The following is a 17,621-nucleotide window of genomic DNA, read 5'->3' on the forward strand; positions in this document are numbered from 1 at the left end:
TGTGTTTAAGAATAGGATCACAGTTGTGAAGATACCCTGGAGAAGAAAATGGCTATCCAATCCAGTATTCTTACCTGGGGAAATTCATGGACAGAGGAGTCTGGTGGGCTATATAGTCCATGAGGTTGCAAAGAGCTGGACAGGACTGAGCAACTAGCACCTCCACTTTCATGACAATGCTTAGCTTACTTTCTCCTTTGTAATTTTAATGCCTTTACATCGGTTTCCATATTTTTCTTTAAAAATGACTAAATGATGTGAGTATTAACTTCAAGGAATCAGTAATGATTCCGTGTTCTTTCTGCTCTCTGCCAACTCTTTCTAACTGCAGTGGCCAATGGGTCTGGTAACCAGGTGATCATCTATAATATTTGCCCCCATTCTGATGTTTCAGTGTGAAAGAGAACGACTATGAAATTCTATTGTTCTTTGACTTATTGTAATGAAGAGAAGGTACGTTTAGAATCAGGCTGATCCAGTGCAGATCCTGACTCTGCTACTCACTGGTTGTGTAATCTTAGAAGTGTCCTAATTTTTTCTGAACACCGGTGTTAACATCAAAAGCAGTGACCAAACAGTAGTCACTAGCCACCTATGGCTATCAATTAAGATGAAATAAAATTTAAAATGTAGTTCCTCAGTTACATTAGGAACATTTTAAGTGCTCAAAGACCACCTATGGCTAGTATCTGCTGCATTGCATGACACAGATATAGGGCTTTTCCATCATTACAGAAACTTGCCATGAACAGCACTAATAAAATGGGGTCACTGACGCCTTTCTCCTAGAGTTACTGGGAGGATTAAGATACTAGAAAGCTTGCATAAGGAACCCAACATGGTGCCTACTTGGGACAATGACACCCTAAAATAACGCATGTCCCTAGTGCATGTCTTTGTTATCCACCTTTGTTTTGTATTGGGCAAATCCTCATCTTCCCTATTTTTTCTTTTTTCTCCTTTAAAATTTAAAAACATTTTAAATTGATGACTAGATCTTTGGTGTTGGAACAAGTATTCTCAAGATAACTTTTACTTCTTAAAAACTAAGGAAGGACAAAAAGATACCTTGTTATAGTGAAGCCAATGGCTGACTAGCTTCATACCCAGAAAGAAGGAGAATAAAAGCATCAAGAGATGCATATGGTTTGTTAGAGTCCAGATCTGTATCTACAACTTGTATCATGAACAACCTTAGGCACAGTGAAGTGCTTTCTCCATGGACCCCATGCCATCTGTAGTGGTTATTTCTGTGGGACAAAACTATTAGTCATTTGGGGAAAATACAAAACTCTTCGAAAACCTGTCCCAGAAAATTTTGTACCTTAAAGTTCTTTTTCCCTTCCTCTCCAGCTTCAGAAGTAAGTCACAGCCTTTCCTTTTCCTTACAGTTTTTTATTTTGTCATGGACATTGAATCCATTTCTAAAGAGTCTTTGATACTGCTTATTGGAATCAATCTTAGAAATATCTGACAGTAAGACCCTAAGCAGGCTTCCCAGGTGGCTCAGTGGGTAGAGAATCCACCTACAATGCCAGAGACGCGGGTTCAATTCCTATGTTGGGAAGATCCCCTGGAAGAGGGCTTGGCAACCCACTCCAGTGTTCTTGCCTGGACAGAGAAGCCTGGCAGGCTACAGTCCACAAGACCACAAAGAGCATGCACACACACATACACACGCAAGACCCTAAGCAGTAATGCAATAACTATTTCAAACTTGATTTTTGTAAGAGTAAGGACATTTTCGATGAAGTCGGTACACCTCTGAAGTATAATGCGTTGGCCTAAAAACAACAACAACAAAATGGTCCTTGCCCTGCTGTTGACACCTTGGGCAGTCTCCCTGGCCAGTCATTGTCTGGGAACACCCTTCCCTAAAGGGAGGGAAGTCTCAGTGCTAAGGGAACACACAGCATCAGCATGTGTCAACAGACTCTTAAGCAAAGGATCTTCTGGAAAAAATCCAAATTCATAGATTTTTTTCACCCTGAAATTATTGAGCTGATTTAAAAATCACAGTGGAACAGAGGAAAAGTATTATAATAAAAACAGGTGAACTTTGTCACCATCTAGAGTAGCCACCTGGGAACATTTCAAACTAATTGTTCTCTTCACGTGGGAAAAAAAAAAAAAACAATCCAGAGAGCACTGGCCCTGAAACACCCAGAGGGACCCCTTGAAAGAATTTTCTCTGGAGCTCAACTCACTCATGGCACAGATATGGTATGGGGAAGTGTGGTATTTAGTAGGCCTATTTATAAGGAAAGACTAGAGATCTCTTCAAGAAAATTAGAGCTACCAAAGGAACATTTCATGCAAAGATGGGCTCGATAAAGGACAGAAATGGTATGGACCTAACAGAAGCAGAAGATATTAAGAAGAGGTGGCAAAAATACACAGAACTGTACAAAAAATACTTCACGACCAAGATAATCACGATGGTGTGATCACTCACCTAGAGCCAGACATCCTGGAATGTGAAGTCAAGTGGGCCTTAGAAAGCATCACTACAAACAAAGCTAGTGGAGGTGATGGAATTCCAGTGGAGCTATTTCAAATCCTGAAAGATGATGCTGTGAAAGTGCTGCACTCAATATGCCAGCAAATTTGGAAAACTCAGCAGTGGCCACAGGACTAGAAAAGGTCAGTTTTCATTCCAATCCCAAAGAAAGGCAATGCCAAAGAGTGCTCAAACTACCACACAATTGCACTCATCTCACATGCTAGTAAAGTAATGCTCAAAATTCTCAAAGCCAGGCTTCAGCAATACGTGAACTGTGAACTTCCAGATGTTCAGGCTGGTTTTAGAAAAGGCAGAGGAACCAGAGATCGAACTGCCAACATCTGCTGGATCATGGAAAAAGCAAGAGAGTTCCAGAAAAACACCTATATCTGCTTTATTGACTATGCCAAAGCCTTTGACTATGTGGATCACAATAAACTGTGGAACATTCTGAAAGAGATGGAAAATACCAGACCACCTGACCTGCCTCTTGAGAAATCTATATTCAGGTTAAGAAGCAACAGTTAGAACTGGACATGGAACAACAGACTGGTTCCAAATAGGAAAAGGAGTACGTCAGGGCTGTATATTGTTGCCCTGCTTATTTAACTTCTATGCAGAGTACATCATGAGAAACACTGGGCTGGAAGAAGCACAAGCTGGAATCAAGATTGCAGGGAGAAATATCAATAACCTCAGATATGCAGATGATACCACCCTTATAGCAGAAATTGAAGAGGAACTCAAAAGCCTCTTGATGAAAGTGAAAGAGGAGAGTGAAAAAGTTGGCTTAAAGCTCAACATTCAGAAAATGAAGATCATGGCATCCGGTCCCATCACTTCATGGGAAGTAGATGGGGAAACAGTGAAAGCAGTGTCAGACTTTATTTTTGGGGGCTCCAAAATCACTGCAGATGGTGACTCAGCCATGAAATTAAAAGATGCTTACTCCTTGGAAGAAAAGTTATGACCAACCTAGATAGCATATTGAAAAGCAGAGACATTACTTTGCTAACAAAGGTCTGTCTAGTCAAGGTTATGGTTTTTCCTGTGGTCATGTATGGATGTGGGAGTTGGACTGTGAAGAAGGCTGAGCACGGAAGAACTGATGCCTTTGAACTGTGGTGTTGGAGAAGATTCTTGAGAGTCCCTTCTACTGCAAGGAGATCCAACCAGTCCATTCTGAAGGAGATCAGCTTTGGTATTTCTTTGGAAGGAATGATGCTAAAGCTGAAGCTCCAGTACTTTGCCCACCTCATGCGAAGAGTTGACTCATTGGAAAAGACTCTGATGCTGGGAGGGATTGGGGGTAGGAGGAGAAGGGGACGACAGAGGATGAGATGGCTGGATGGCAACATTGACTCGATGGACATGAGTCTGAGTGAACTCCAGGAGCTGGTGATGGACAGGGAGGCCTGGCGTGCTGCGATTCATGGGGTTGCAAAGAGTCGGACATGACTGAGTGACTGAACTGTACTGACTGAACTACAAGGAGGGCTTCCCTGGTGGCTCGGTGGTAAAGAACCCTTCTGCCAAAGCAGGAGAAGATCCCACGGTGGGAAGCTCTTCTGGAGGTGGGCATGGCAACCCTCCCCAGTATTCTTGCCTGGAGGATCCCCATGGATAGCGGAGCCTGGCGGGCTACGCCCCATGGAGTCACAGAGAGTCGGACATGCCTTAGCAACTGAACAACAATAACAACAGTCTATAGGAAATAATCTTTTTCAGACCAAATGGCCCCTCTGTCCGGGAGCATAGGTAAGAGCAAGCTGGGCGGGGCAGTTTCCTGCTTGGGCCTTCATTTCATGGGTAAATACTTGCTTCATATTGACTAAGTTAAAAAACATTGTTAGATATCAGTTGATGCCCTTAAGAAAGCTGTTCCTTTGTTCTGAAAACATGTCACATCCATATGGGACTTATTTTGTGTCAGACACTGATGGAATGCAAAACACATATTCATTTATTTAATCTTTCTAATAACCCACACAGAAGGAGCCTTTCTTATTCCAAGCTTTTAGGAGAGGAAGCTGAGACACAGGTTGCTTATATAACTTCCTAAGGTAAAGTTTCTTGCGGCAGTAGGGTAGGATGTGAGCCCAGGACCCAGGGCCAGGTTCTTAATTCTTCTACCGCTTCACGAGTATGCCTTGGCCTCTCCTCTTCCTTTTCAGAAGAGAAGGGAATGTTTGTTACCAACATTCACAGAAACTTTGAATACAGCTCCGTGGAACCAGTCTTAGAAACATTTAGCACCAAGATGGCTCAACAGAAAAAGGCCTTAATCCCTGAGTCCGGTTGTTGCTGTCAGCAGATGCAGCCTGTTTTGTTTTCAATCAATGAAAACAGCTGCTAGCTCTTCTGAGGCTGAGCTAGAGGGGCTGTTTGAAGCCCTGCAGTAGATAGCAGGGGGATTTCGCGTAGTGAAGCCTGACAGAGCGCTGCCTGAAATGGAGAAGAAGCCTAAGGGAGGCCTCCAGTTCTGCCCTTGGTTTGGCCTTATAACTCCATTTTCAAGATGTAGAAAATGAACTTAAAGAAGATGCTGTATTCTGTGGTTGTACTTGAGCTTCGTGAACTGGTACAGTTAGCTAGCTTCTCTTGACTCCAAATGTCTCCATCTTTAAAACATGAATGTTGAGCTGATTGATTTCTAGTCCTTCTGAAGTCCTCTTAAGCCTCCCAACAATTTGATTCTACCCATCTTCTTCCATTATCTTATACGTCTTTCATCTGACACCTTGTATGCCCTTATTTCCTCAGAGCTCACTTAGTTAAGTGTCACTTTTTTAAAACATGCTTCCTGAACCTCCAAAACCCCATCTCCACCCATTACCTCACGTATCTTCACAGTTTACTTACTTACTTTTCCCAGTCATTGCTCTAAACACTTTTCTTCCACAGAAATAGTTTCTACAATCTTACATACTCTTACTAATTTTAACTTCTACTTTTCTTCAGCAGTCATTCCATGAACTAGTTGAATCCCTAGAAGCTGGAAGCAGTCGTGAAAAATCAGGCCCAGAATTTGGAGCATATTGGATAAGTAGAAACATGAGAAATTTAGCCTAATACCATGAAATTAATCTCATTTTTCCCTTGCCTTTCTGGGAGAGCGCTCGGAGAGGGTTTTATGAGAATATGTGTGGGAAGGAATTCTCTGAGCTGAGTGACATGGGAGAGTGCTGCAAAGAGTGTGTGAGGTGGGGAGCAAGGGGCTTTACAAGTTTTTGCTTTAGACAGTGTGCCATTTCTGCAAATTGATTTTGAAAAAATTTTATTGCTCATTCCTTTAGTTGTTATGAGACTCAAGAAGCTAGGTTCTACTACTTCCAGGAGATGACATCCCTTCTTTTTTGTTTATTACCTTTTTTTAGGCTTATCTCACTAGGTGTTGTTTATTGGAATGATGTTCTTATTGCCATGAGGTTCAGTTAGCTCCAGCCTCAATCTGAGGAGATGGTGAGATGGGAGGAACATGGAGAATTCATTAGTAGTAAATTCTCCACATAAATTCTATATTCAGTTTTCACAAGCTGGGTACCGATTGCTTGTAACAAATAGTTTCAAAGAGCAACATGTGAGTTATCCTACCTGATATTGCTCATGCCTATTTCAACTAGTTGTCCAAAGTAGGTAATTTTTAATCTGGCCTTTTGCACAGGTAGCTATTAGAGGACTTAGGTATCGAGGTTAGAACAAAAGAGAATCAGGTGAGGTTGTAAAGGAGAAAGTCTTGGCTGTTACTTGGCTGTTTTTGCATAGTAGGTACTTTAAAAGCATGTATCATAGAATAAGACAAAAATAATGTCCAAAAGAGGTGATTCTTTTTCCCTCTGAGAATGTTAGAGCATTAAATGGATGAATTTTTCAAGACCACCCAACTGAGATCAGATTTGTAGGCTGCTTATTTGAAAATTACTATGGTCTGAAACATTTTTCCATTCCCTAAATGACCAGATGTTGTAACATTTCTCATGGTCATGAGAATGAGTGTCCTGAAAGAGTCAATATTCAAAAAGTCTCTTTAAATTACCATGCTGCTCTTTCTTACTTATCTTCATATTTTTATGGTCATAACTTGATTTCATTCAAAATTGTCTTAGGTCCACCTATTGCTAATTAAACTGAGTCTGGAGTATAAAGTACTACGTTACAGTCTCTGAACAAGAACCACCTCTTTCTTGGCTGATTTCCCCTATTAAACTTCATGTTTCATCAAGGTGGAGGGCTGGAATTTCTTCATCTTTATGTCCCGGAAGCCTCGTACAGAGTTAGTGCTCGACCATGATTGTTGGATGAACGAATCTTTGTGATAGCTCAGTTTCCTGAATGAAGGAGAATTGCACAGGTAAACTGGAAAGCCTCTTGATAAATCTGAGTCGTGAGGATTGTGTGTCTTGTCTGTGACCAGTAGACAAGCCAGCTAGGGAATTTTTGCTTGATTTTTCTAAGTAGCCTGTCTAGATTTCCCCTCTAAATTTACAAGGGAAAAGAATGGTACTGCTCATATTTTTTTCTTCTCATGAAGTCAGTCTTCGGTATCATTTCAGAGGGTAAGGTACAATACGTGCCCTAGTGAGACCACACCACCTAACCGGGTTGACATGCCTGCACATTTTAAGATGCAGGTGGATGTGGAGTCCTATTATGGCAGGAAGCAGGGCTCAGAATTTAGAAGAGTGACTGTGGATTCTGTGGCCTGATTGCCTTGATTCAGGTTCCAGTTCTTCTTGTGAATATGAGCAAGTTACATCATCTTTCCATGCCTGTTTCCAAACATGAAAAAGAAAGTAATACCAACTTCATAGTAGATGTTGTTGATATTTTGTTGCTAAGTTGTTCAGTTCCTTTGTGACCCCATGCACTGTAACCTGCCACATTCCTCTCTACATAGTATTTCCCCTGCAAGAATACCGAAGTGGATTGCCATTTCCTTCTCTGGGGGATCTTCCCCACAGAGGGATCAGACCTGTGTCTCCTGCTTCACAGGTGGATTCTTTACCACTAAGCCATCAGGGAAGCCCATAGTTAGATGTACTAATCAGTTAATGGAGCAACTAGAACAGTGCTTGTAAACACCTAATAAATGTTACGTATTATTAGTATCATCCACTTATTAGCTGTGCGCCTTTGCTTGGTTGCATTCTCTTGGCCATGGTTGCTTCATTTTTAAAATGAACCTAAGAATACCTTCTCCACCCTAAGCCAAGGGACTGGAATCAAATTGTCTCCCTGGGACCCAAGATTCCCACGACATTGTATTCATGTCCATGGGTATTGAGAAGGTGCTAGAACTTTGTATTTCCACTCCATGCTGTAGTGTAGAAGAGCCTTCTAGTTTGCGTCCCATTTTGCCCATATCTGCTGAAAATGCTTAGCAACTTATTTTGGAAATCAATAATTATGTCTGAGAAAATGGAGCTTTCTCGGTTAAAGAACAACAAATATATGCCATGTCTCTTCCCCTCACCCGTATGTTGACTGGTCTACATGGTTCTTCAGAAGACTGATCTTATGATCTGATGTAATGATTCCTTTTTCTGTCCTGAAGAAGCAGAAGTATGATTTTATCAACAGGCATTTCCTTTAGATAGGAAGCTTGTTATGAGGCTTAAACGGTACGAATGAATTTTCCTGAGTGTTGTGGTGGCCTTTTGATTAACCATGCCCTATTTAATAATCTCAAAATATGCTGGGATCAGGAGCAACCAGAAAAGTATCCATTTAGATACAAGGTCAAATCAGGGATGAGGAAGCACTGTTTTAATTTTCCTATAAGAGTTGATGGGCTATAATCACATGTACGCTTTTTGTATGAAGGTTTCTTTTGAACACATTGCACTAGAAATTTATTATTGTGATCTGAATTTCCCAGTGGAGAACACAATTCAAGTTGGCAGTGTGGAAGCCATAGCCATTCCCTGCTGCAGATAAAGAAAGACAGCTGTTTTGCTTATGGCTACAGCTTCTGTTTTACAGAATAAATTTGTTTGCATTTGATCTTCTCGCAGCTTTGTTCAGAGAGCCGGTGATTACTATTAAACCATGATGACTATTAAGCCAGTTTGGCTCTCTTGATCCACATAGTGCCTTATCCATTCCAGGTGCTTACTAAGTGCCTGCTGACTCAATAGGATCTGGTAAACACTGAGACCTTCAGGTACAACAGAAAGTTGCCCCAAGAGGCAGGTATGCTGCTAGGAAACAGAGCTGCAATTTTTCCATGTCCTTCACTGCCAGGTTCCCAGCTTGTACAGCATTGGAAACTACGCTGAGGTGGTGTTTGGTGGTGGTTTTGTCTTTCCTGTTTTTGTTTTAGGCAAATAGGTCTGTGACAGAGCCTTGATAGAGACCTTTCAGCTGTTTTTCCCTTTAGGGGAATGTGGCTCCTTGGGGATCTTTTTAATGAATCGCTTTGCCTAACAAGGCAGGTTGTGTGTTACTTTGTACCATGCTAAGTTTCAATTTGTTGGTTGGATGGCTGAGGCACAGAGGGGTGCCCTTTCGCCAGCAGGATTCTTAAAAAAGCTAGGAAGTCAGAGCTGCTGAACAGAAGCCCAGGGTTAGCCCAAGAGAGTGGAGGGTTATCATTCCCTCCTGACTGGGGCTGTTTACTCTACCACCCAGAGGCTGGTGGACAGTGGGCGTGGTGGGCGTGCTGGCCTAAGTACCTGTTTGTAGAACACTATGACAGCAGGGCAGAGCTAAAACAGCAGTAATCTGAAACCAGTCCTGTTGGTTTTCCTTCCCTGGAAGCTAAAATCTGCATTCCAGATGAAACCTGCAGGGAAGCGGAAGAAAGCACTTAAAAAAAAAAAGAAAGAAAGAAAGAAAGAAAGAAAAAGCTTCAGGGGTAGTAAATTAACAGCTTTTGCGAGTCCTTGGCGCTTTGAGATGATCTGTTTCTTTCTTTACTTTTAAATATTTCTTTGCTTCGGGCTTTGTAAGTGGCTGTCGTCTGTGTGCAGTGCTACTTTTTGTTTTTGTTTTGTTTTGTTTGCTTGGATGGCACAGGCTTCTGACCGTGATTTAGATGCTAAAAGAGAGCCCGCAAGAAGTATTTCAGTCATTTTCTGCTGATTCACTTTTGAACTTCCTGGGCTGCTCTGGGGTGGGGGGTGGTTGAAGGCTGTCAGGAACAGCTTGCCCGCTCAGCACTCTCTGGAGCCTCCCTTGCTCACCAATGAGGAAGTTGAAAGCCACCAGGAGAACCGCTGGCACTAGGGCGGAGCTCGTGGCAAATCCTGGGCTGGGATGAGTGGGGGCAGGCTGGTTTTCCCTACGACAAAAAGCCTTTTGTCCCCGGGAATAAATACGGAAGTCCCAGAGGAGCAGCCTCCCAGTCCGTGTGTAGTAAGGTGCGCAGCTTCAGCTGCGTCTGGGCATAAAGCCCCGTGGACTTTTTACAGTTGCCCGGGGCACCCCATCCCCGCGCAAACCGGAAGGAGGGCTCGGGAGGGACCAGGGCCGGGCCAAGTGTGCTCGCGCTGCGGCTGAGTCCACCGGCCGGTCCTGTTGCTCTCCGTTCTGGAAGTTAGGAGCCGATGGAGTGCAGAAACTGAGAGAGCAGGGGAAGGTAGCAGAAGTGAGAACTGCCACCCAGGCACTGCTGGGACATGGAGGAAGTTGGAAACGCTCTGAATGGCAGCGATGGCTCGAAACCAGTACAGCCTGAAGCTGGACTTGACCCGGCGCTGTCGATCCTTACCAAGTTCTCTGTGAAATCCCTCTTTGGGTTCAGGAGTAAATTGGAATCTGTGAAACCCCAAGAGGAAGACGCGGTGCTGAAAGCCTTCCATAATTTAGTGGTGGAGCCCAGTAGAGGATCGGATCTGCAGGAGGCAGAGGCTCAGGTTCCACTTGACCATGGAAACGATGGGAAGACAAAAGTGGAGATGCAGACGGAGGGAAGTCCTAGGGGAGAAGCAGAGGTCGGGATTTCTCTCCCTGGACAAGAGCTGCTTCCACTTGCTGCTTTGAATGTGAGCCAAGACAATGTCATTTTGGTTCGAGGGACCCTGGTGAACACCACCAGTGATTCTGACTCTGATGATGGAGGCCAGGAACCAGAAGAGGGAAGCAAGAGCAATAGCCCCAGATCCCCTGGTGGTGTTTTATCTGAGCCATCTGAGGAGCCCCAAGAAAAGCCAGGAGATGGAAGGGAAAATACCGCCCCTGGCGACAGGAGTGATGCAGAGCTCAGTGGAGAAAGTCCTCAAAGAACTCTGCAGGAGATAAGCAGCAAGTTGGAACCCGACGAAGGTGGCCTTCAGACAGAGCACAGCCCTTGCCAGCTAGAAGCGGGAGAAAAAGGCCCCATAGCTCCCCCTGTGGTAGCAGACCAGGACTCAAGTGTTGGTGTCACTGAGAACACCTCTTCTAAAAAGGAAGTTCCTGGAGAGAAGTCCTTCCAGCTTCCAGCTTTTTTCAGTGGGCTTCGTGTGCTGAAGAAGGGAGCCACAACCGAGGGTGGGGAGAGCATCACTGAAATTAAACCAAAGGATGGGGACCTGGCTTTGCTCAAGTTGACCCAACCAGTCCAGCGGTCCCTAGCACAGGCAGGGCCTCCAGCAGTGAAGACGGAAGAGAAATCAAGCTATCCAAAGGCCACTCCCACTCTCCTGGAGCAGCTCTCTCAGCTGCTCAACATTGATGTCCCCAAAGCCGAACCAAAGGCAGAAGACCCTGAACAGCCCAAGGGGGAAGAGATGGGCTGTGGTGCACCTCAGGAGAGCCAGAGCGACCCCGGAGAAGCCCAAACCCAGGGAGGAGAGGTCAAGCCAAAGCCGCCAGAGACTGCCTTGGAGGCCTTTAAAGCCTTATTCATCCGTCCCCCAAAAAAGGGGACCACGGCTGACACCTCTGAGCTGGAAGCTCTCAAGCGCAAGATGAGGCATGAGAAAGAGTCCCTAAGAGCTGTGTTTGAGCGATCAAGGTCAAGGCCTGCGGATGGCCCCTCAGATTCCAAAAGCGTACGTAGCAGTTGGGTTCTGTGATTTGTCGTAAAGTGTGATGCAGCCAAGTTTCTTTTCAGGTTTCCTGTCAAAGAGGATCTTAGTACCTACTCTTAGTGACCTTCCTCTAGGTGAAAGATAATATAATCAAGTGGTCCTTATAAGGAGTTTGGAGTTGGACAGCATTTTGGGGTTGGAGCATTTTCTTTCTTTCTTATATTTCTCTGGGTTGTTGTAAGAAAAGTGTTTAAGTAAAGATGTGCAGATCAGAAAGGGAAACTGTCACTCTGAGTTTAAGCATTAATAGTAAATGTGCTTCTAAAAACCAGGCAGCATCAGAATCAATGCAATATGGAAATGTAGCCCAGACTTCCTTCCCATTTAATTATACCTCTGTGAAAACTATATTTTTCTTTTGAAAATTGGTCACTTGGCCAAATACATGTTTGTGATGTGATTAAAATGTTCTGTGTTGGTTCCAAGGCATCCTGATTGAGAACTGGGTTTAGAATGAGACCTGGGTTTAGAATGAGACCTGGGTTATAATTCTAACTCCACCAATTACTGGTTGGGTGACCTTGATCTTCTCTGAGCCTCAATCTCTTCATCAGCAAAATGATGAAAATAACCTTTATTTTATATGGTAGTTGTGAAGAATAAATGAAGTTAGCACATGGTAACCATCTAATTAGTGAAAACTGTTACAATTGTTTAAAGTATTCAGGAAATTTGTAAGGATGAGCAAGCACTTGTTCAGTGGATCTTAAAAGTTCATAATGGCAGTGAGTAGAATTTTTTGCTTAGTTTCACCTTAAAAATAAATTATCATTCCTTCATACATTTGATCAGTTAAAATGCTAAATTTAAGGTCTTTAGAAAAATTAGCTTGGGTTGCAGTTAAAAACTAAACACAATATAGCATTCTTCTGGTTGTAAAATCAACCTCTGTAAAAATAGCTTGAATGTGAAAGCCATCTCATTCTTCTTTTTTTTTTTTTTTGTAGGAAAGAAAAAGAATTGATCAATGTGAATGTCTTAGAGAAATGTTATCTTGACCTAGAACTAATGTTCATGGAAAGTGCAAAGCTGGTTTATATTTTTAACCCTGGAGTTATTTGGGCTATATTGTAAACATACCTATAAGTGTACCAAATTATAGTACATTTGTATCTTCAACTCAGAGTGTATTTATGGTTTTTTTTAAAAAGAGTTACATGCTAAAAATCACTTATTGAAGGTTGTGTGATACTTGGCCTTAAGTTGCTTCATTTTTCCACTCCAGCTGATCACTTTACGTTTCTGGAAAAGCATTGTATTGTAGTGAGTTGTTTCAGTTGCAGCGAGTGAGAGCAATATGCAACTGGGTATTAGAATTCATTTTGGAGTGAGTGCATCCTCAGGGTTTAGTTGGCTGTGGTCACATTTTATTGAACTTAAACTTTTCTCTGCCCACTTTTCCCACAGCCTGACCACAGCCCCACTGAGCAGGATGATAGGATTCCTGGCAGACTCCAGGCTGTCTGGCCACCACCGAAGACAAAGGACACCGAAGAAAAAGTGGGACTGAAGTACACTGAAGCAGGTGATGTGAACAGAAGCCAGGTCTCACTCAGGAATGAATCTCTCGCTGCATTGGCTTTCAGTTCTAGCTGAGTGGACTCCGAGAATTGGAGTTTTTGTTTCATTATAAAATGCAATGCTTCGCTTTTCTTGTTGGTCTCGGTGTTACACTGAACCCTGGCTCACTTATCAGGAATGAATCTCTTAGAAATGAAAGGTGAGCGCAGTGAAATGAGTGAAAGGGGGCACTTGTGTAAAAGAGGAGAACCTTGGGGGGACTAACGGAGAGGGTAGATTACAGATGCTTCAGGAAGCAGGTGGTTGGCCCTCGGAGAGTGTGTGAGCCGTCAGGGCTTCTGGCAGAGGCAGAGTGTGAGTCTCCAGAGCTGGAATACGATTTGTTTTTTGTCTTCAAGTAATGCTTTTGAGCCACAGGAACCTTGTGCAGAGTGAATGTACAGATACCATCAGTTACTCTTTCACTTTTGTTAGACAAAGCTTTATTTAATGCATGGCCAGTTTCAAAGCAATCTAATTCCCTGGAAATCTTCCCCAGAGCTTTGCTTGAATGTATTTAAGTAGAATGGGAATCTAGACATTTTTACTTTTTAAGTGAAGGGTTCACATGAAATTAAAAAAAAAAAAGAATGGGAGGAGGTTATGTCTTAATTGTATATATGTGTGTTTTTATGTATCTCTGAGGAAACCTCTTTGTCTTCTTCCTGATATTTGAAGATTTCTTACATAGGCTTACATTTTGCTGATTGTCTTAGGTTATCTGTACATATTACCAGTCTGTATGGTTATACAAAAGTAGTACTTCTTTCAGTTCATATTGGTTGATTGGTCGACATAAGTGGATCAGAGTTTGGATGGTTTAGTAATCCACAGGCTTTTTGAAAGATGATCAAGTTACAGTCAATAAGTGATGGCATGAACGAATCTCAGTTCTAGCCTCCACGTACACAGTTGCAAACTTCTGACTACCCCCAAGACAACTACTCGATGACGTTTTTTTCTCACCTGCTTGATTTACAGAGTGAAAGCTATCATGCCTTGGTGAAAATGTATATTACTGTTTCATTCTTCTTGCCTACATTTGATCTTTCCAAAATCAGAATGCTTATGACTGCAATACTGACCACCTACCAAATTGTCTTTTCATAACCTGGCACAGTGTGAACAGTCAAAAGTCCTGAAGTTCCCGTTAGTGAAAAACCAGAATCCTATGAGTTCTTATTCCTAGTATGTAATGGGGTGGCAGTCTTTCATCCTACGTGACTTTTCAGTCTATGTCAAATCATATTTGGGGGCATTTATACTCTATAGAGATTCCCGAGTCTTTGCTTTCTCTCCTCTTCTGTTTCTAGAAGCTCAGAGGAGTCCTGTCATTACCTTGCTGCGTAATTACACCCAAAGTCAGTAGCTTTCCAAGCTCTCTCTCTCTCTCTCTCTTTTTTGTTCATGAAATGTGTGTTCTCAGAGCAACCTAAGGTCTGGGATTAGATGAGGGAAAAGGAGGGGGGGATCAATGAATAGTAACAGTCCTCTTGGGTGCATTGTGATGCACAAGGACAGCTTGCTACAGAGAGAAGACTGACTGTTGTCTGGAGAAGGCATCTCGGTCCCCAGCTGGTTCCCATGGGTGGCAGTCCTGTCGCTCACTTTCTGTGCTCCCAGGTCTGGTGCTTATTTTCTTATGAACCTTGTAGCAGTAATTATTCTGCTGATAACACTTTACGGAGTGTTAAAGCAGAATACCCTATGCCTGCAGGAAACTTCTTTTTACTCCAAGACTCAATACCAACATATGGTTGCCTTGTCATTTATTGCTAATCTTAAGGAAGCTAACATTTTCCTTGTGATTTTAAGTTCTGTTGTTGAGAAATCTGGAATCTTATAAGCACGTAGTTTAAAGCAATACATTTTGTGGTATTTCCATTGGTTTCCCTGCCCTTACGGAAGTAGGGAGCACAGAGATAGAAAAATTAGATCCAAAATATTTCAGGGTGTTCGAAGTGCTTTTAATTTTTCCTGGCATGTATAATTCATTGTTAGTGAAATGGGATAGCAGGAGTCTAGCATTCATATTTCAAGTATGCTATTGACTCGGATGATAAAGAATCTGTCTGCAATGCAGGAGACTTGGGTTCCATCCCTGGGTTAGGAAGATCCCCTGGAGAAGGGAATGCTTATCCTCTCTAATACTCTTGCTTGGAGAATCCCATGAACAGAGGAGCCTGATGGGCTACAGTTCACGGGGTCACGAAGAGTCCGACACAACTAAGCAATTAAGCACACAGACGTAAGAGTTCTGTGCTGTCAAAATCGGAGCCCAGTCCTCGGCAGGGCTGGCCCAGAGATGGTTTTTTTCATCATGAATCTCTCACTGTCCTTGTGCTGCCCTTGGCTACTTTGGATGTGCCACTGCTTGTGTTTCCCTCTGTTCAGAGTTCATCGTCCAGTGATGTCTTTCTGAGGGCTTAGGCAGTCATCTGATACAGTCAGATCACTTTTGTTCAAGGATGAAAAGAAAGAGCTGATCTAAGGGAAGCTGTCCCTTTAAACTATGGCTTCTGGAGCCCTCGTAGCCACGTGAGAGAAGCTGACCACTGTTGCTGGTGCCAACTGTCAAGGATGCACTCTTCTGCCACTGCCAAAGCCATCAGCATCATGTAAAGCTGCTGATACTGCAACAAACTCACTCCCTTGGCAGCTAAAGCTTTTGGCTCCCTCTGGAGCCTCTGATGCCATTCTGATGACGCTGCATCCACCATCAAGGGCCCTTCCACTGCCAGTCTCTGAGCTCTCAGAGCCCAGGTGATGTGCCAGTTTGAGAGGGGCACTCGCGCTCACCAGAGCTGTCACTCAACGGACAGGTGCTGGAGTTGACCTCTACCAGGCAGGGTCCCCTGTGTTCATTCACACAGTATTTAAATTGCTCTGCTCAAATGAGAAAGAATCCCTTTTCCCAAGCCCTGTACTGTCCTTTTATACATTATTAGCAATGCAATTCTGCTTTGCGCTTGGGATGCCTCAAAGCTATTATGAGAGAAAAGAGCATTCTGTCTCCCCACCTCCAAATCCCCTCCCCTCCCCCAGCATTCCTTGGAATTGGACTGGGGACTACAGCCCTCATGTTCACAGAATTGTCTTTCCTCCTCCTCCTGAGTACAGGAGTTTGCTCTCGAAACAGGCTTCTGGGATAGTCTGGCTTTTTTTTGGAAGGATTTTTCAGTGGGCTCATCACATTCTTAAATGGTTAAGTCACATTGAGTCCCTGCCGCTTTCCTGCACTGCAGACCAGAAACATCTGGGTGGAGTAAACTTGATCACCTTGTGAAGCCCAGGGCTAAGTAAAACCCAATCACAACCAAGTGAAAAGGTGTGAAACAATACAAGGGGAGCCTAAAAGAAAAAAAAAGTCAATGTCTACCTTTAATGCCTTTTTTTTTTTTTTTTTTTTTGCATTTCTTTCCCATGGGGATGGTCTTGATCCCTGTCTCCTGTACAATGTCACAAACCTCAGTCCATAGTTCGTCAGGCATTCTGTCTATCAGATCTAGACCCTTAAATCTATTTCTCACTTCTACTGTATAATCATAAGGGATTTGATTTAGGTGATTGGTCTAGTGATTTTCCCTACTTTTATCAATTTAAGTCTGAATTTGGCAATAAGGAGTTCATGATCTGAGCCACAGTCAGCTCCTGGTCTTGTTTTTGTTGACTGTATAGAGCTTCTCTATCTTTGGCTGCAAAGAATATAATCAATCTGATTTTGGTGTTGACCATCTGGTGATGTCCATGTGTAGAGTCTTCTCTTGTGTTGTTGGAAGAGGGTGTTTGCTATGACCAGTGCATTTTCTTGGCAAAACTCTATTAGCCTTTGCCCTGCTTCATTCCGCATTCCAAGGCCAAATTTGCCTGTTACTCCAGGTGTTTCTTGACTTCCTACTTTTGCATTCCAGTCCCCTATAGTGAAAAGGGCATCTTTCTTGGGTGTTAATTCTAAAAGGTCTTGTAGGTCTTCATAGAACCATTCAACTTCAGCTTCTTCAGCATTACTGGTTGGGGCATAGACTTGCATTACCGTGATATTGAATGGTTTGCCTTGGAGACCAACAGAGATCATTCTGTCATTTTTGAGCTTGCATCCAAGTACTGCATTTCAGACTCTTCTGTTGACCATGATGGCTACTCCATTTCTTCTAAGGGATTCCTGTCTGCGTTAGTAAATATAATGGTCATCTGAGTTAAATTCACCCATTCCAGTCCATTTTAGTTCTCTGATTCCTAGAAGGTTGACGTTCTCTCTTGCCATCTCTTGTTTGACCACTTCCAATTTGCCTTAATTCATGGACCTGGCATTCCAGGTTCCTATGCAATATTGCTCTTTACAGCATTGGACCTTGCTTCTATCACCAGTCACATCCACAGCTGGGTATTGTTTTTCCTTTGGCTCCAATCCCTTCATTCTTTCAGGAGTTATTTCTCCACTGATCTCCAGTAGCATATTGGGCACCTACAGACCTGGGGAGTTCCTCTTTCAGTATCCTATCATTTTGCCTTTTCCTACTGTTCATGCAGTTCTCAAGGCAAGA

General features: G+C 43.1%; 1 protein-coding gene across 4 annotated transcripts in view; it reads left to right on the top strand.

Annotated features, from left to right (window-relative positions):
* Positions 1-17,621, top strand: part of FMN1 (formin 1) — a 488,195-nt gene that overhangs the window by 154,243 nt on the left and 316,331 nt on the right. For 2 of the 4 annotated variants that reach the window (XM_004010422.5, XM_060419039.1), the window contains exons 1-2: positions 9,832-11,478; positions 12,925-13,042. In XM_004010422.5, coding sequence (XP_004010471.3) covers positions 10,123-11,478; positions 12,925-13,042 — 1,474 coding nt within the window. In that variant the 5' untranslated portion in view covers positions 9,832-10,122. Of the gene's footprint in view, positions 1-9,831; positions 11,479-12,924; positions 13,043-17,621 lie in introns of those variants that run through there. The other 2 variants (XM_060419038.1, XM_042252230.2) reach the window with 1 other exon arrangement.

The sequence above is a fragment of the Ovis aries genome, chromosome 7 (genome assembly GCF_016772045.2).
Source record: "Ovis aries strain OAR_USU_Benz2616 breed Rambouillet chromosome 7, ARS-UI_Ramb_v3.0, whole genome shotgun sequence".
NCBI lineage: Eukaryota > Metazoa > Chordata > Mammalia > Artiodactyla > Bovidae > Ovis > Ovis aries.